Raw genomic sequence first — 20072 nt, forward strand, 5'->3', positions numbered from 1 at the left:
TAGCTCTTTTATAATTTTTTCACTCTTTAATCCCTTGTGTCAAGTGGTATAAACACAGTCCCAAGTTATAATGTCAAAAGTAAAATGAAGTAAATTCTAAGTGGATACGTGCATAGGAAAAGCTCAGAGAACTGGCCCCAAACCTGTGGAGAGAGACAGGACTCGGGCTGGGGAGAGGGAGGAAAGCTGAGAACATACGGTGAACGTCTGGCTTTTAGAGCTCCCCGCCTCCCATGAGGGGCTGTGTGTGGGCGGCCCTGGGGAGCCTGGTGCTCTGGAGGGCGGGGGTAATTGGCTGGGGGCAGCCCAGGCCTTGAGAGTCTAGAAGCTCCCCCAGGGACTTCATTATGCAGCCGGGGCTGGACTCCAGTGCTCTACGTGTGGGATTCTGATGTATCTTAGGAAGGGACTCTGGCCACCTTCAGGAGGCCATCTGGGGGTTCGCACAGCTGATGAGGGTCTGTGCTCTGGGGCAGGGCTGCGGGAACCCAGCAGAAGAGTCCGGTAGGCACATGGCATTGACCAGCTCTCTCTCTCCATTCCTGCCCAGGATTCAGAGCCCAGGAGAGGGTGTCTGACGGGCTGGGAGAGGGTCTGGCCTCTTCATCCTACCAGGAGGACAGTGGTCACCAGAGTGGTCCCCCCACACACGGCTGGGGAGAGGTGTCTCCTCAGGAAATCCTGGTGCCCTTGAGAAGGCAGGAAGGGGTACTGGTCAGCCCAAACCTCACGGGGGTCCACTCCAGCCCACCAGCTTAAAAGACGAGGGAATGAAACAGAATGAAACTGAAGGATTGTACCCTGAGCGAGCGGGGCACAGCGTTTGGTAAACATTTTCTTCTGCCCTCCTGCCTTTCTCCTATTTCCCCCACCTTCCTCTCATCTTACCCCAAGGGGATGTCAGCCCCAGAAGACAAGGTTGGTCTTCCAAGGAGTCGTGGCGCACAGTGTGGAGTTAGGAGGTGGGTCCAGGATGGCGAATGCTGGCGGAGTTCAGGCGAGGAGAGATCAGGCGGGGGTGCGGGTGCTGGGGCTTCCGGACGTGGGTGCGGTGTGAGCGGCTGGACAGGTGTCGAGGAAGGCTGGTGGGTGACAGTGGGTGAGAGAGGACAGCTGGATAACAGCGCTAGGGCGGCTCCACTGGAGAACAAGGGCAGATATGAGTGAGGGAGGGCCAGCCCAGACTCAGCTTTTGATTTTGCATCTAGATTAGTTACCTGAACGGGGGGCGAGGCCCACCTTCAAGGAGTGACCCTGAGGGGAGAACGTGGGAGTAGACAGTGCGGTTCGGAGTGGAAGGCGCAGCCTGCTGGCACTCAGGGTTACGGTTAAGCTGGGTTGTGGAGGACGAGTGAGATGCTGGTCTATAGGATTTGGGGTTTTGGGTGGGGGAAGTTACAGAAGTAGGATACAGAGTGAGAGGGGCTGACACCCCCAGAATGAAGTAGTGGGCAGCACAAGGTCTGTCTGTTCTAATGCCATTCAAGCCATGGGGCTGCAGGGAGGTTGGGAGTCCCCTGAAAAAGGTCTTGAGCACAGCAGTTAGGTTTTGGGTGCATTGGACAGGACTTTGTGTTTCCAGGGCACCTTCTCACACTAGTCTCCTTGGGCTTTTTTTTTTCTTTTTTTGAAGTATTGTTGGTTTACAATGTGTTACTTTTAGGTGTACAGCATAGTGATTCAGCTATACATATGTGTGTGTGTGTGTGTGTGTGTGTGTGTGTATATTCTTTTTCATGTTCTTTTCCATTGTAGGGTATTGTAAGCTATTGAATGTAGTTCCCCGTGCTATACAGTAGGGCCTTGTTTATCTATTTTATATATAGTAGTTTGTATCTGCTAATCCCAAACTCCTCTGATGTATCCCCCTCCCAGCCCTTGCCCCTGTGGCAACCATGGGTTTGTTTTCTGTCTGTCATTGGACTTTTTCCTGCAAGCCTGACAGACCACGTCCCAGACAACAGCAGGAACACACGAGAAGGCTCGGGCATCGCTGCACGAGGAGCACACGACACCCGCTGGAGAGGAACGGTCTTGTCACGGGGAGAGCTCGGCTCCCTAACAGACAGGGTAGACCCAGGACAGCAGCCTCCCTCTGGGCGCATCAGGAGGCCACCGTGGAGGGGCTGGGACACGTCATTCACTCGTTTCCCTGCTGTATTTGCCGTGGCCCCGTGTGTTTCCCTCACACCCGCGGTGCATCCTTCATGCCTTTTTGTTTAGAGGAGAACCGGTAACTCTGCTGATGAGGGGTCCCTGGGGGCTGCCCCCAACTTGCCCCCTGCACCTGCTCCAGAACTGTCTGGCGGTGCTTCTCAGCCCCAGCTGCACATCAGGGGAAACATCTGGGGAGCTTTAAACAAGGCGAACAGCAGGCCAGCGCCACCCAGACCAGCTGGGGGACCAGAGCTATTATGGCTTTTAGGGACATGGGACATGAGGCTCAAGATGTCAGATCACTGCTCATGGTTGCAGGGCCAGCAAAGCACAGAGGCAGTGCCCGAGCCGGAGCACTCGGTGCTGGGGTCCAAGCTTCGAATCCCCATGTTCCGTCTCTGTCCTGCGGCTAATTTGCAGGACTGAGTTGGCCGTTAATAACCAGGTGACAACCACAGTTTTTTTCACAGCACAATCAAGACTTTCAAGGCAGCTTTCTGAAATAGAGGAACCAGCAGAGTAGGGTGTTGTGTCTTGCCCTCACCTCACGGTCGGGCAGATGTGAAATGAGCAGCTGGAATTCTCTGTTTCTGAAGCTTGGGGTTCGACTTTTGGGGCTGCTGCCCACCGTGCGGTTGGCCAGCAGGGCTGGGGAAACCTCAGGCAGGTCCCAGGTTCTGGAAACCCCCAGAAGGCTGGGGCCTCATCTTCCATTCTTTTCTGTCTTCCCCAGTGCTGGGTACCTAGACCTAGCTTGATGAATACTTGAATGGATGAGCGAGTGAATGAATGCACGGCAGGCAGGTCCGTACCTTCGGCCTGTGAGCTCTCGGCCGGCCGAGCACACCTTGTTGCGTTCCATCTGCAGTGGGTGCAGGATTGGATGCCATCCAGGGCCTCCTGTTGTTCTGTTTGTTTTTAGTGCAGGTATTGGGAGGGATGTCATTTAAAAAAATGGGAAAAACCAAACCAAACAAACGGTGCTAACTCCGCTTCAGGTAAAACCCATCACTGGAGAGGCCTGTGGGTCTGAGATGTGAAAGGCAGGGGCCCAGGGCTGGTAGCAGGCTCTGCTTGTTTCTTTCGATGTGGCCAAGAAGCTAACCTGGAACTTTCTCCCTTTATTTCACAGGTCACCGCCAAGACTGCCTTCCTATTTATTTTACCTCAGTATAACGTCAGCGTGCCTACTGCAGGTAGGAAAACACTGGCTCCTGTCTTTCCCGGGCCCCGTGGGCCCCGGAGGTGTGGGAAGCTTCCTTTTCCTGTGTGCGTGTGTGGTCTTTTTAGATACTGAGACTCAGTGTCCAACCCCATGTGGCTGTTAAGATGCAGCTGTGGGCCACATGCAGCCCAAGGCTCTGCCAGCTTGGGGTTCGCGGGTCCACCACCAGGGACTGGGCATGGCGCCCTTTCAGCCGCAGAGCACCCGTGTCCTCCTGGTGAGTCCAGTCCCCTCTTCGTCCTTCAGTGGAGAGGCAAGTTTTCTGGACTTGGAGGTCAGATTCCTCCCTTGGCCTGGCTCCATTGCTGGGGGACACTGGGGGCACATCCCTAACCCCACAGCCTCTGCAGGATGTGGCTGGAGCCTCTCCTGGGCTCACCTGCCCCTGCAGTCCTTGTAGCCAAGCTCAGTGGGGAGGTAAACCTCTGGAGCAGCCAACTCACCCAGAATCAAAGTGAGGGACGCTTGCAGGAGAGGGAGGAAACTCCACACTTGAGAAAGAAGAGACAGGAGACGCCATGGCCGGCGTCTTAGTCAGGAGCCAGCCCACCTGGGGGACCCTCAGACTGCCTTGCTCGATGCCGTGTGGTCCAAGGTCAAACTCAGGCTTCTGTACCCCGTCTCTTGAAAATCCTCATAGCTCGGACACCTCTAGACCCAGCTGTACTTATGATTTAGAGGGTTGTTTTTTTTTTAAATGGTGGTGAAATACACTTAACATGTAATTTGCCACCTTAGCCGTTTCTAAGTGGCAGTGAGCGCATCCGCATGGTTGTGCCGCCCTCACCACCACCATCTCTGGAACCCTTTTCATCTTGCAAAACCGAAGTCTGTACCTGTTAAACAAGAGCACCCCACTCTCCCCTGCCGCATCCCCTGGCAACCACCATTCTGCTTTCTGTCGCTATCAGTTTGATTCTTCTAGGGCCTTATCCAAGTAGAGTCGTACCGTATTTGTCCTTTTGTGACTGGTGAAAATTTGTTTCTAAATAGACATTTTCCGCAGTACATTTATGACTCTCAGAGGAAGTTTATAAAATACAGTTAAACATAAGAAGATACAAATCACGCATGACCCCACCATCCAAAAACTACAGTTAATGTTTGCAATATTGATTCATAAACCCACCTTTTTAGCCATTAGCACAGGCTGAACCTTTTTTCTGTGTCACTCATTTCTTTCAATAAGACATTTTGAAAAGCTACAGAGAATTTCTTGCTACGGGTTACCACAGTTATTCATTCAGCCCCGTATTATTGGATATTTAAGTTTCCAGCTCTTACTGTGCTACGGTAAACATTCTTGTGACTAACTGCGTTCAGGATTATTTTCTTAGGATAGATTCCTATCCCTGGAATTTGTGGATCAAGTAGTACATACATTTTAAAGTCTTATATATGTATTGCCGAAATACCCTCAGCCATCTAATTCTTACGGCCCATAAATCCTGTTTTTTGGTAAATATAAAATGCATGGGCTTCTTTTTTTTGAATGTCAGAATGCCAGTTTTTTTTAAATGGAAGTATGGTTGATTTACAATGTTGTTAGTTTCTGGTGTACAGTAAAGTGATTCAGTTATGCATACATATATTCCTTTTCATATTCATTTTCATCATAGGTTACTACAGGATATTGAATATAGTTCCCTGTGCTGTACAGTAGGACCTTGTTGTTTATTTTATATGTGGTAGTTAGGCTCTGCAAATCCCGAACTCCCAATTTATCCCTCTCTCCCATCCCCTTTGGTAACCATATGTTTGTTTTCCGTATCTGTGAGTCTGTTTCTGTTTTCTAAGTAAGTTTGTTTGTCTTTTTCTTTTTAGATTCCACATATAAGTGATATCATATGGTATTTGTCTTTCTCTTTAATAGAATGCTAGTTTTTTGTTTGTTTCCATGAGGGGGAGGTAATTAGATTTATTTATTTATTTATATTTGGAGGAGGTACTGGGGATTGAACCCAGGACCTTGCACATGCTAATAAGCATGCGCTCTACCACTTGAGCTATACCCTCCCCACTAAATGCTAGTTTATTAATTCATAAAGAGCTATCCTGCTGTTGGAGGTTGTGCCGTATTTTCCTGACATTTCTCCCCGAGGTCACTTTAGAGGGGATTCCAGATCACAGCCCAACGCTGCTTTATTAATCACCGAGAAAAAGTATTCAGCAGCAGTCCAAGTGCGTGTGAGCAGGGGTGCTGTTATCACAGGAAGGGCCTATATGTAAAGCCGGATCGTGATCAGAGGGTTGGTTTTTTTTTAGTTTGAAACTTTCCTGGAGAGATCAGGAGACAGGGATATCCTAAAAGCACCCCTGTCACAGCCGGCAGGGACGAGAAGTGATGGCTCCACACTCCAGGGATGAGCCCGGAGCTTCTGAGCAGGAAGACACCCCTCCACCGGCCCCGGCCCCGAGTTCCGGAGGCTCTTGCTCACATCATGCCCTCACTTGTTTGTTTTAACTAATACATCAATTGGTCAACCCAGACAAATGTTTGTGGGCCTGCTGTGTGCCAGGCCTGGAGTATAAAGTAGTTTATAAAACTTGTCTGATCTCTGATTCAGAGAGCTTACCATTTATTAGGGAGGGAATAGATAATATACAGCAAACTGTACATAATTACAGCTGAGATAAGGGCGGTGAAGGAACTGTACAGGGTTGTGTGATAAGGAGAAATCAAAGAGTGACGACAGGGTGTTTCTGGGAAACTGACGTTTGAACTATGTGTGCAGGTGGTTGGGGGGGGTTAAGGGAGAGGGGCTCCAGCAGAAGGGAGGACATTCCAGGCGTAGGGGTCAGTGTGTGCAAAGGTCTCAACACCTTGGCACATTCTAGTCACTGAAGTGTGATTGGAGCCAGCGAGGTTTGGCGTTTTTCCAGCTTTTTCCAGTGTGGGCCTATTGAATTCTGTTCCTGGACTCCTCCTCCAGGCCAAAACAACGCCTGGGTAGCGGTGATGGAATGTTAAAATCTATCCTGACTTGAAGGGGTTTCAGTCACTTTAGGAAGAGAGGATAAAGGATAAATCTAGGCTAAATAGCCTAGATTTTGTTTAAATCTTGCCATCTGGGGCTGTTCAGAACCTGACAAGCAAATCATCGAGAGAGACAATGAAATCAGAAGAGCTTGCTTAATTTTGGTGGTTTTGGCGAGGAAGGTAATTAGGTTTGTCTGTTTAATTTTAATTTTTTTTCTTTTTAAATGGAAGTACTGGAGATTGAGCCCAGGACCTCGTGCATGCTAAGCATGTGCTGTACTGCTGAGCTGACCCCTCCCCCAGCCTGCTTAATGTTTTGTGCTCCTTCGTCACCTGCGCAGGGTGCTAATGTCGAGTTTGCAGGTGGCAGAGGAGCGCAGACTTCGTGTGGGGACAGAACAGGTGAGAGCAGCCGGCCACCTGAGGTTGCAGATGTAAACCCTCCCCCCAAATCTCTCGAGGGCCGTTTCTGATTTTATAACCAGGGTCACTTCTGACTTCGAGGTCTCTCCTTTAAGTAGCATGTAACTTGTTCACGTCGATGTTTAACATGTGAGTAATGGGAGAGCAGTGACTGTCCGCACGCCTCGTGGTCCACCGTTCCCAGCCCCCTCGCCTTCCCTCGGCAGAGGTTTTCAGATGCCGCAGAAAACAGCCAGTGGGGACGTGGATGAGTCCTGTTGCCTATTTCCTTTTGTGCCCTCTCCTCCCCTCCGCATCCTTCTCAGCTCACAGCCTGTGTCTGTAGGGCTGCAGTGATAAACGTGCTACAAGCTGAGTGGCTTAAACCACAGAAATGTAATGTCCTGTAGAAAGAAATCCAAGATCAAGGTGTCGGCAGGGCCATGCTCCCTCCGCAGGCTCTGGGGGAGGGTCTGCTCCAGGCCTCTCTCCCACCTTCTGTGGCCCCTTGGCTCATGGCAGGGGAAGCCTCCTCTTCACGCAGTGTCCGCTCTGTGAAAGTGGCAATCTCTGCGTCCACTTCCCCTTCCTATAAGGACGTCAGTCTTGTTGGATTAGGCTCCATTCTACTCTGCTATGGCCTCAACTTTTTTTTTAAATCTTTTTTATTGAAGTATAGTTGATTTACAATGTTTCAGGTGTACAGCAAAGTGATTCAGTTATACATATACGTAATTCTATTCTCTTTCATATTCTTTTCCATTATAGGTTGTTACAAGATATTGAGTGTAGTTCCCTGAGCTGTACAGTAGGACCTTGTTGTTTACCTATTTTCTATATAGTAGTTAGTATCTGCTAATCCTGAACTCCTAATTTATCCCTGCCCCCACTGTGGTAACCATTAGTTTGTTTTCTGTCTATGAGACTATTTCTGGTTTGTAAATAAGTTCATTTTTCAGATTCCACTGTTAAATGATATCATATGATTTTTTTCTGTCTGACTTACTTGCCTCAGTATGATTATCTCTAGGTGCATCCATGTTGCTGCAAATGGCATTATTTCATTCTTTTTTACGGCTGAGTAATATTCCATTGTATAAATCTACCACATCTTCTTTATCCAGTCATCTGTCAGTGGACATTTAGGTTGTTTCCATGTCTTGACTATTGTAAATAGTGCTGCCATGAACATTAGGGTGCATGAATCTTTTTGAATTAGTTTTCTCCAGATATATACCCAGGAGTAGGGTTGCTGGATCACATGGTAACTCTCTTGTCTTTTCAGAAACTTCTATACTGTTTTCACCGTGACCTCATCTTAACCAGTTACACCTGCAATGAGCCTAACTCCAAATGAGCTCACCTTCTGAGGTGTTGGGGGTTAGGACTTGATAGGAATCTTCTGGGCACACAGTTCAACTTGTAACATCAGCCCTAACTGTATGTTGTCACTTTATAATAATAAGAAGAAGATTAAGCTCCATTCAGAGAGATGCAGTCAGAGAGGCAGTGGGCACAGTAGTTGCAGTTCTAAGCCGTGCAGCCCGGGGAGTGTGGTGTCCTGGTGGTTTTCTTTAAGGTCAGTAGTGACGAAACAGGAGATGTCCTTGTCCCCGCATCCCTGGTCCCTCATTCCCACCTGCGAGGGTTGCCCGGCTTAGCAAATAAAAACCCAAGACCACCAGTTAAATTGGAGTTTCAGATAAACAGCAAATACTATTTTTTTCATGTAAGTATATCTCAAATTATATACGGGGCATAATTATACTAGAAAATGATATTCTTTGTTTATCTGGAATTCACGTTTAACTGACCGTCCTGGATTATATCAGCAACCAGACACCCAGCCCAGCTCTGGCGAGAAATTGAATGTCATGTGTCTGGTCTTACCATTAGACACCCTGAGTCTTTCTGATTAAAGGGCCACAAATATTTGGTAATACATAGACTTTTAAAAAGTCAGCAAAGAAGAGAGGCTTGATTCTTCTGACAGACAGACCCAAGGCCTGCTGGCTTCCCTTCGGGTGTGGAACAGGTGACCCCAGACAGGCTAAAATTTACAAGGTTCTTTTGAGTTGTGCCACTGACTTGCCGAGTTGTCTCGGGCAGACCACTTGGCATCCAGGTCGCCATCTGCGTCTGCCAAATTGAGGGTGATGGTCACTCAACCCCAGCCACTCCTGAAGACCAGAAGCCCTCGGAGGACCCCCTCAGTGCTTCCTACTCAAATTGGCCGCAGACCCGCACCACCTGGGAACTTGTTGGAAACACAGACTCCAGGCCCCACCGCAGACCTGCTGTGTGAGACCCTCGCTTTAACGAGGTCCTCAGGTGCCTGAAGCCTGGCTCAAAGTTCCCTGAGTGGAAAGCTCTAGGTAGGCTTTCAAATGACCCTGTGCCTCTAACCCCAAAGTTAAGAGAGAGAAACCCCCTAAATCCGGTAACTCATTTGCATCTCTCTGTTCTCGTCCAGTTTTGGTTTTTCTGTAACTGTTGGTCTGAGAGCTGGGGACTGTCTTTGGGTGGATTTGGTTTTGAGCTCAGGCTGTCGCTCCGCGGAGTCGCGGGCACATTTGCAGGGCAGTGCAGGTGGGAGTTGCAGGTGCCCAGAGGTTCCTGCACCCCTAGGACGAGAAGATTGAGCCTGAGGGGCCCCTTCGAGAGGAGGGTTGGTTTTGCAGTAAGCAGAGGTGACGAGGACCAGCTCTGTTGGCCCCGGGTAGTTTTATCGCCACCAGCTGCCTTGTTAGCATTTAACAGCTGGAGGTGAGAAGCCCGGGACCCTCCCACCCCATAGCACGGCCCTTGTTCTCCCAGCCCCTCCAGGATGAGACATACGGCTCATAAAAGCTGCCTCAGACAGATGGTTTCAGAGCCTCATTCAGCCCAAGGCCTTTGTGCAGGTCTCCGGACGTGTCTGTTCCCTTGCTCGCCGGCCTGAGTCAGTCTTGCCTCCTGCTTGTATCATGTACTTGGAAAATTAGCATCACATATCAAACGGAGCCCCTCTTTGTAAGATCAGCTTGTGGGGACGAAAAGAAAAGAGACGGTTGGGCGACGGTGGCTCTGGGGGTGGAAACCTGATTTGATTATGGACGAGAGCGCCCCAGTCTGGACCTGTAGCCCGTCCAGCTGCAGGGGACTTGAAACTCACGTCACCTGGTCCTGTCCTTTGACACCAAGGGAGAGAGCTGATGGATACCCCCAAGGATACACCAGTGAGGGCCGGGGAGGGCTGGCTGCTCACACCCTGTGCAGCACCAGGGCCCAGGGAAGCTGTGGGAAGGCCAGGTTTGCCGCATGGGGTGGTGGGCATGGGGCCGGGGACCCACCTAGGACGTTAGAGGCCTGGCCCCATCCTGGTCCCTTGGGCCAAACAGCCAGCAGGATTCCCGTTGGCCCCGAGGTCCTGGCTGTATGAATAAGAGAAAATAAACCAGCGCCCTGACCTTACTGGTCAGCATTAAACAAGACGGGGAGCCTCTGACCCAGGACTTAGTGCCAGCCCTGGACTTGATCGTGTGTTTTTTCAGTAAGCAGAAACTGCTTATTAACCTCAGTCTCTTCGAGCCGCTATAACAGAATGCTGCAGATGGGGGTGCTTATGAACAACAGAAATTGATTCCTCCCACTTTCGGAAGCTGGATATTCCAGATTAGGGTGCAGCCTGGCCGGGTGAGGACTCTTTTCCGGGCCACAGACTTCTTGCTGTGTCCTCCCTTGGTGGGAGGGGCAGGGAGCTCTCTGGAACCTCTTTTTAAGAAGGTCACTAGTTCCACTCCTGTGGGTTCCATCCGCATGGTTTAAACACCTCCCGGAGGCCCCACCTGCTAATACCATCATCTTTGGGGGTTGGGATTTCCACACGTGCATTCTTGGGGGACACGAACATTCAGACCCTGGCACTTGTTATCTAAGTAGAACAGGTATGCAGAAAGGTGTACAAACCATTGGCGGTCAGCTCCATGTCACAGCACCTCCGAGGTGTCCCCTTCCAGCCTAGACTGGGTTTTGTCCAGTTCCCTGTTACAGCCCAGAGAATGTATCCCATGGGGAGCTTCTGGAGGTTTAAGAAAGAACCACTGAATTGCTGGGGCTAATAGCTAACCAGCCTGAAGCTGGGAAAGGGGGGGGAACAGCGGCCGGAGCCCGAGCCCGTAGCATCCTTGACGTGCCACCTCCCTGCCTGCCACAGTCCCATTTCTCCTGATCAAATCTTGTCTTCTCCTGTCTAGCCAGGATAGTTTTTTTTTTTTCTTATTCAGTTGTTCTTACTGAAATAATTTTTGTCCTTAATTTAACAATTGTTGACATTGTTATTTTTATCCAAGTTAAACCAAAAACAGGCTGTTTAGACTTTTTTGGGGTCTGTGATCTTGAGAAGTTGTTTCTTCTTTCTGGCTCTCAATTAATTTAAAAAAAAAAAGTTCACCCCTTCCCCCACTGTAGGCAGTCTTCCCATGCTGCACGTTGTCTGCCCAGTTGTGAGCAGAAGCCTCACGCTTGTAACCTGCAGCGGGGCTGAGCGTGTGCCGGCACCAGGAGTTAGTGTTACGTTTTCTTCTTGAAGGCCATGGGGCTTGGTGGGGGTGTTTATGTAGCCTTATACGAAGGCACGGTCCACCAGGAAAACCATGCAGACGCTACGCACGCCTGTTTCCACACTCTCTTTAATGCAGCTCTCATTTTTGCTACATCTCTTCATTTTTTTTCTTTTGCTACATTTTTACACCGTAAAAATGTCCTTTCCTTGTCTTTGTCCTTTCTATGAAACAGGAGAAAATATATGACAAATCACCCAGTAGAGGGTTGAAGTGGTAACTGAAGATTCTTTAATTCTCTGGGCAGCCTGAGGGAGAGGGAGGGACGGAGGGTGTGAATGTGAGTGTGTTACTTTGCTAGAGCTGCCGTGATTAAGGACCACAGACTCAGTGGCTTCAACAGTAGCAAAGCACCATATTCTTTTAAAAAAATTTTTTTTAAATTTTGATTTATTTTTTAAATTAATCTTTTTGGGGAGAGGGTAATTAGGTTTATTGATCTATTTTATGTAACGGAGGGACTGGGGATGGAACCCAGGACCTCGTGCATGCTGAGCACCGAGGTGTACCCTCCCCACCGCCCAGCACTCACATTCTTAAGGGCACGGCATGGGTTTTACATCTGGGCATGCCTCGACCATCCCCCAGGTCGCGAGACAGCCTTCCCCACCTGCTCCGGCCCCTACGGTCAACACCCTCTTCCAAAGCAACTCCCTTTCTGCGTTCATGTCTCCTGGTTAGTGTTACCTGTTCTTGCCCTTCATTTCTCCCAGATTTTTAAGAACAGCCCCATTGATTACATCAGCACATCTTAGCAAGCGTCAGGATTGCCTGGGGATGTTAAGCACGGATTCCAGGCCATACCTGAGTTTCTGACGCACCAGCCCTGGGGTCCAGGTGCAGCAGCCCAGGGAGGCTGACGCCCGCGTCCACAGCCACGCCTTGTCATGACTGTGTGTTATATCTCTGGTCTGTTTACCCAGTCCCCTGGAGGTGAAAACTGCTTGGGTTGTTTCCGTTAGTTGATTATTAAAAACCGTGCTGCACACACGTGTCTGTTTGAATGTGGCAGGTGTGGCTAGACAGTAAATTCCCAGGAGTGGAATTGCCACATTGAAGGTTCGATGCATTTGTCATCTCAGTGGAAATTGCCAAACTGCCCTTTGGAAGAGGTGGTACGTTTTGCATCCCACCAGCGGTGGGTGAGAGAGCCTGTGCCCCGCCGGCTCCAGCAAGAGTCGCCGTCAAGTTTTGGGTTTTGGCCTGTCTGATAGGTGTGAGCCATTCTTCTGCTCTGATTCATTTCTCTCCCGAGTGAGGCTGAGCATCCTTGGGAATGTATCAGGGCCAGTCTCTTTTCTCTGTGAATTGTCTGTTCCTATATGTTGCCCATTCTTCCGTTGGATTTGTTTTCTTTTCATCCTTAAGTTCTGGGAGCTCTTCACATATTAGCAAGATTGTAAATACTTTTCCCCTAGGCCATCGCTTGCCTCTTGATTTTGCTTATGGTGTTTTTTTTTTTTCAAATCTAAGTGCTGAATTTATATATATTGTAAGAGATTCAAAGCAATGAGAAGAAAGAGGGGTGGGAGTGTAACTTAGCAGTAGAGTGTGTGCTTAGCATGCACAAGGTCCTGGGATCAATCCCCAATGCCTCCTTTAAAAACAAAAAACAATGGGACAGCAACCAGTAGAAAGTCACTTGTACAGATCCAGATTTGCAGGGGTTCAGAAGGACACCAGGAGAGAAAGGGGCATCCAGGTTGTGCAGTGATGCTCTTTGAAACCATCAGTTTTTTGGACAAAGGCAGAAGCCTCGTGGGCAGATGCCAGACTTAAGGGGACGTAAAGAGCAGTTGGGACAACGGCTGCAAGTAGCTGCCAGCCAGCTCAGGTCCTGGGAGGAGATCAGAGACAGCACAGCCACCTCTGGACGAGACAGGACATGTGAAGGCAGGTGGGGGCAGCTGCTTGCAGGGGACACCAATGGAAACAGGAAAGTGTCTTTTAGTCATAGGAGGTCAGTAAGAGCGGCGAAAGGGCCAGCTCTGCCCAAGGTGTCAGGACAGCCAGGCTCTAACTCATCACGTTCGCGCTCTTTTAAAAAATATGTATTTGTTTATTTTTTTGAAACTTTTTTTGGAGGGGTGGGAAGGTATTTAAGTTTATTTAATTAATTATTTTAAAGGAGGTACTGGGGATTGAACCGAGGTCCTCATGCATGCTAAGCATGCACTCTACCACTGAGCTACACCCTCCCCGCCACCACCACCAGCATTCTTTTTAAACTGTGATCAGAGATTTGGCAAAGCAAATGTCACTTTTAACGGAGGTGAGACAACTTTTCCACAGAGGGAAGGTCATTAATTGAGGTGCTGCTTTCTGAGCGAGGCTGCCCCTCTCGGGGGAATACTGACGCACTCCACAGTGGTGCATAGGAAGAGGACTCACAGAATATTGGTTTTGGGAGGTTCCAGGGGTCATCTGGGCCAGAGATTGCAAATCAGTGGCCTGTGGTCAGAGTTGGCTTGTGCGTGTATTTTCTTTGGCCAGTTTGATGTTGGCCCATAAAGTGTTTTTTCAAATTTTTGAGTTAGTCACCACAGTTTTAAAATTAGAAGTTTTCAGAAATGCCGGGATCTCTCTCTTTGCTGTTGAAACACGGGGAGGTCTGGCTGTCCTGGGCCGCACCCCTCTTGCGGCTGTCCCCACTCCTCCCTTCACCCCACGGGACACGCTGTACTTTTCTCCAGTCGCCACTCCTCTCTGTAGTGTGTCCCTGACGCTCAGACTACCTGGCTGACACTGTGTATCCCAGTTTGAACTGTTTTTCCTTTAGTAAGTTTAAAAGGGAAGTAGATGTTTCTTAAATTTGTTTCTCTCTCAAAGTAGAAATGTGGAAGACAGACCAAGAGGGCCCTATGTTGAAGGAAAAACATTGTGGCCCTGAAGACTGTTACCAGTTCAAAGCCTCTGTGTTGAGAGGATTTATCTTGAGATACCTGGACCCCGGTGCTCATTTGTGTTCCCCACCTGCTCTCTGTAGGTGTTCTTCTGTGATTCAGGACCAGAATCACCTCTCAGGTCTAAGTGCCCAGAGACGTGCCGAAGTGTACTCTTCTAAAATAAAGTCCTAATAGGTCCCTGCCCCGTCATCACTATGCTTTTTGAGAGCTTGTGCAAGACAGGGGCACTGCTGAAAGCTCTAACTTGGGTGGTGAGAGGGTTTTTATAAGAATGAGTGAGCAACCCAAAAAAAAAAAAAAAACCCAAAACATCCATTTGTTTATAGCCTCCTAGGAAAACCAGTCTCCAGCCTCCCTAGCTCTGTGTCAAGCAGAAGGGGCCAGACCAGTGTGCTTCTTGCTCTGATCAGAAGTGAGATAGCGGATGAGGGGAGAGCAACAGAGATGATCGTAGGGACCGGAGCACAGCCTTTGACTGTCTGGATATGATGCTGCTTGTTACATTGTCGGAAAAAGAGATCAAAGTGAGGGTGTGGGGACAGCAGGGTCCCGGGGGGTCCCTGTTGACCCTGGGGTGGCTTTGGTGGTTAGGCTGGGGCACTGGATACTGGGAGACCTGAGAAATGGCCCCTGACCCTTGACCCTCTGACCTCATTTCTTCTCCACTCTGCCCATCTCATGAGGATCAAGCAAGATAACATGTTGAAGAATTCTGGAACCGTGGAGGGCTACAGAGGACAGGTTCCAGAAGCAACTGGAGGATCCTTCCCCAAGGCCAGTCCACCGGCTGGCCCTTCTGAGCCCATCACCCACATCTCTCCAAATTTGTCTTCTCCGTCACTCTGCCGTTGTCCGAGTGCAGGGCACCCCAGCCCCCCAGCCAGGGGTCCTGACTGCTCTCCTGGCTCCGTTCTCACTCCCTACCTGTCCATCCTGCGGGAGGTGTGCTCTTTATAATGTGCCTGTGGCCAAGTCCTCCAGAACCTCCCCTGGCCTTTGGATACACGTCCTACTATGACCTGTCCGGGTGCCCTGTGGCATGGCCTGCCCACCCCTGCTCCCCATTGCACGCCAACCCTCCGTCCACCTGGATCTTCAGCAGACGGTGCCTCTGCCCGGACCACTCTGCCTGCAGCAACAGTCCTGCTTGCACACCTCCAGGTCCCCTCCGCCACCTCCATGAGGGCCTGCCCCTGGTTGTTCCGTCCGCATCACAGCACTCATCACACCTGGCTGCTGGTGTGTGTGTCTTTTTAAATTGTGGTGAAATACACATAAGATGAAATTCACCATCTTAACCATCTCTGAGTGGGCAGCTCAGTGGTGTTAAGGACATTCACCTTGCTGTGCAGCCAATCTCCAGAAACCTTCATCTTGTAAAACTGAAACTCTATATCCATTGAACAGCTACTCCTCATCGCCCCTGCCCCTAGCCCCTGGCAAACACCGTGCTTCCTTCTGTCTCCAAGTTTGACTCCTCTAGGAACCTCCTGTGATGGGATCACACAGTATTTGTCCTGTTGTGACTGGCTTATTTCACTGAGCACAATGTCCTCTGGTCCCTCCGTCTGTGTGTAGCACGTGACAGGATTTCCTTCCTTTTTAAGGCTGAATAATATTCTATTGTCAGTACAGGCCACATTTTGTTCTTCCATTCATCTGTTGACGCTGCTGTTTCTGCCTTTGTTGGTGTGAATGGTGTGGGAACGTGAGTGTACAAATAGTTCACCATGGTCCTGCTTCCAGCCCTTCTGAGTCCACGCCCAGAAGTGGAACTGTTGGATCATCTGGTGGTTCTATTTTTAATTTTCTAAGGAACCATCGTACTTTTTTGATTACGACTGCGCCACTTCACATTCCCACAGACAGTGCACAGAGGTTCCAGCTTATCCACCCCCTTCACTAGCACTTGTTGTTTTCTGTTTATTTCGTACTTGTGGCCATTCTGATGGGCTTGAGATGGTATCTCATTGGGGTTTTGATTTGCATTTCCCTAGTGCTAGTCATATTGAGCATCCCTGCATACAACTGTTGACCATTTGTACGATGTCTTTGGAGTAGCGTCTCTTCAGGTACTTTGCCCATTTTTCAGTCTGATTATTTGTGTCTTGTTAACTTGTGGTTCTTTGGTCTCTGGTTTTGGGGTGTAGAGAACTTGGTGTGCACCAGCTGAACCCCAAGAGGGCTGTGCTCACCTCATTCCCTGCTGTCCCCCAGGGCCCAGCTTGGAGCTCTGCACGTGGGTTATTGGTGGGTGAACAAACGTGCACGGGGCTCTCAACAGCAAAGGGATAAAAGAATGTATTGATCCATGCATTCATTCTTGTTTCAAGAAGGATTTAAAGCTCCAGTCACATCTCTTTGGGACCACGCTATTTGGGGTGAGGAATAGAGGTGACCCGAAGAGGCTTAAGATGGATAATCCAGTCTCAACATGTGTTATTTCACTATTTTGGGGCCATGCTCGTTTGGTTGAGCATAAATTCCATTTTGCTTGATAATGCTGCTTTTGATGGTGAAACTTTGCATGTGTCTTGTTATTTTATAGTTTCAAAATATGCTGCCATCTAATTAGTCTCCTTTGATCCTCCCGTATGAAGAAGGCAGGAGAAGGGTAACGCCAGCCTCGAGAGGCTGAATCACATGCCCGTCTTCCCCACCTCCCGTGTCTCCTCCTCCAGTCCTCGGTGTCCACTCCCCTCCCAGATCTCGGCCCCTTCGTGGGTCAGTCATCCTGTCGTGCCAGGTCTCCATTTCTGATGACCCTCCCCCTCCCTGCTCCCTCTTCTGCTTTAATTCAGGTCCCCGTGGTTCCTTACCCGCATCACTGGTGTCTGCCTCCAGGCACAGTGCTTTTCCCTGCTGCCAGAGTACACTTTCTACAACCCAGATTTCATTATTTTCCTATTGAGTTTAAATTCTTCCAGGTCTCCACATTGCCTTCTGGATAAAGTCCACATCCTTTTGTGTGCGACCCAGGCTGTTCACAGAGGCCTCCTCGCTGGCCCTGGCTGCCTCCCTGGCCTCACATAGCACTGAAACCTCCTTGCCTGCAGCCTTTGCAGATGCTCCCTGCTCTGCCCAGGGTGTCCCCTACCTGACTGCCCCAACTTGTTCCCGAGTTTCGATATCATCCTGTTTACCCCGACGGGCTCTGCATCCCCCTCCACCTCTCCTGCCTCGGTTTGCCGTGTGGCTGTCTTGGTACCACATGCCTGTCCGTGGTCATTGTCAATTCATTTGTCTGTCTCCCCACTGGTCTGTGCGCTTGGAAGCTGGGGCCGTGTCTTTTATCTCCGCGTTTCAACAGTTAGCCCAGTGCCTCTCACAGAGTGGGGTCTTTGTGGAGAGGAGGAGGGAGGGGAAAAAGGAATGCTTGTTTGATCTCAAAGTTCATGTGCTCCATGGCCTGACTGCCCCCTCCTGCCCTCACCCCACCACCACCCACCGGCGCATTCTCCCCATCCAGGGTGGCGGGGTCAGGGGTTGACTCCCACAGCGACTCAATCAGCTCGGCTTCATTCTGCAGCCACCCTGAAACTCACCCACCCTGGCCTACCTTCTGGTAAACGCATCCTGGCAAAGAGAGGTGACTCATGTGTGTGTGACTCAGCGCGAAGGCAGCACAGCTGGAAAGGCGGCCGTGTGTCTGCTGGGGGAGGGCGGTCGGCGGAGCACCCGGGCTCCAGCCCTGGGACCTAAGTGTCTGCAGCCCCGCGGCCTGCCAGCTGGAACAGAGGCTCGAATCCTCCTCTGTGGGGAGAGGCTGCAGTCACAGAGCTTTACGAGACTTAAGTATCGGGGATTCTGTCTAATTTATTACTATTAAATAGTATTTTAATAAGCGACTGTTTAGTGCAGGCTTACCACGGTTATGGGCACTGTGGTAAGTGTCTTGCACACACATTATCTCATTTTAATCCTCACAACAGCCCAACAACAACAAAAATTATGTCAAATACATATATAGCACTTACTGTGCCCCAGATACTGTCCTAAGCACTTTGCATTTTTTAAGTCCTCTAATTCTCACAATAACCCTATGGTACAGGAATAGCTGCTACCCTCATTTTACAGGTAAGGAATCTGTGGCACAGAAAGGTCACATGTAGAGGTGCCCCAAAGTCACACAGGAAATAAATGATGTCATCTTTATCCAGTCACCCATCATTGGACACTTAGGTTGCTTCCATGTCTTGGCTATTGTAAATAATGCTGCTACATCATCAACATTGGGGTGCGTGTATCTTGTCAAATTATAGTTTTCACCTTTGTTTGTTTCCTGTGTCAGACATTACACCCGTGTGTGTGTGCGCACACACACACACACACACACACACACACACACACGCACACACACACAGTGGAATATTACCCAGCCATAAAAAGAATGAAATATTGCTATCTGCAGCAACAGCAACCTAGAGGTTATCATACTAAGTGAATTAAGTCAAAGACAAAAATTATATGATACTACTTATATGTACAATCTTAAAAAATAATACAAATGAATCTATTTACAAAACAGAAACAGATTCACAGACATATAAAACACACTTATGGTTACCAAAGAGAAAGTAGGGGTGGGGGGATAAATTAGTAGTTTTGGATTAACAGATATACACTACTATATATAAAATAAACAGCAATGATTTAATATCTAACACAGGGAACAATATTCAACATCTTGTAACAACCTATAATGGAAAATAATCTAAATATGTATATATATATAACTGAATCACTGTGCTGCACACCTGAAATTAGCACAATATTATAAATCAACTATACTTCAATTTAAAAAATAAAGAGGAAAGGACATAAATGGCAGAGCTTTTAGGGAGAGGGGTTGGTACATACTTTTTTTAAAATTCAAGTATAGTCAGTGACAGAGCTTTGATACAAACTCAGGTTTCTGAGTCCACAGGCTTAACCTTGCATCGCAGGTCTCGTTTTTACAGGGCAGGAGACTCTGGTTCAGAGAGCTTGGTTGCTTTTCAGTAGTCACACAGCCAGGGAGTGATGGAGACTCACTGCCCTCCTGCCCAGACTGAGGGGAGGTCATCACAATATACATGTGCTTGCTTCTCCTCAGCCCTCTCCCGACTGGTGCTACCAGGGGCTGAGCCCAAAGGGTGGGTGGGGTTCTCTTTCTACTAAGTCTGCAGCCGGAGGAAGCATGCGACCTCCCGTTCCGCCTCAGCTCTCCTCTCACTTTGGGTCCCAGAGCACCTCCCCCTCTGGGGATGCTGACGTGGCTGTCCTTGCCTCCTCAGACGGCGAGAGCGTGCATTACCACTACGGGCCGAAGGACCTGGTCACAATCTTGTTCTACGTCTTCATCACCATCATCTTGCACGCCGTGGTGCAGGAGTACATCTTAGACGTAAGTGAGCGGGTCTGGGTGCGGAGCTGGGAAGCCGGGAGCTGCCGCGAGCGAGCGGCTGCGGCTCTGAGTCCGGCGTCCCCTGGTTTGCCTGCCCTGGTGGACCTGCGGGACTGACCTCCCGCCCACGCTAGGAGAGGTCTCGGACCCCCGCTGCAGCCTTCGTAGCAGGCGGACCGCAGTGTTCATTCCCCGGGAGGGGGCTGCCTGAGGAGGACGAGACGGCGTCCCCCGGGGTCACACACAGCACCGCTGGGGGGAGTTTCTTTACACCTGCGCTGAAGACGTTCATCTTGCCGCTCTCTGGAGGTGCTCGTCTGAACTCTAAGCACTGGGTGTACACACGAGGCTCACGCGAAATAACCCGGGTGACGGCTGGCTTCGGGCTTCAGCCCTTTTGTGCGGAGAAAACAGG

The 20072-nt window shown here is 49.6% G+C and overlaps 1 protein-coding gene across 1 annotated transcript in view; it reads left to right on the forward strand.

The window, feature by feature from the left end:
* TRAM2 (translocation associated membrane protein 2) overlaps nt 1–20072 on the forward strand; it is a 67412-nt gene that overhangs the window by 34621 nt on the left and 12719 nt on the right. Inside the window, exons 2-3 of the mRNA XM_072944813.1 lie at nt 3290–3353; nt 19548–19657. Coding sequence (XP_072800914.1) covers nt 3290–3353; nt 19548–19657 — 174 coding nt within the window. The remainder of the gene's footprint in view (nt 1–3289; nt 3354–19547; nt 19658–20072) is intronic.

This window comes from Vicugna pacos, chromosome 20 (assembly GCF_048564905.1).
Source record: "Vicugna pacos chromosome 20, VicPac4, whole genome shotgun sequence".
In the NCBI taxonomy this organism is placed as follows: domain Eukaryota; kingdom Metazoa; phylum Chordata; class Mammalia; order Artiodactyla; family Camelidae; genus Vicugna; species Vicugna pacos.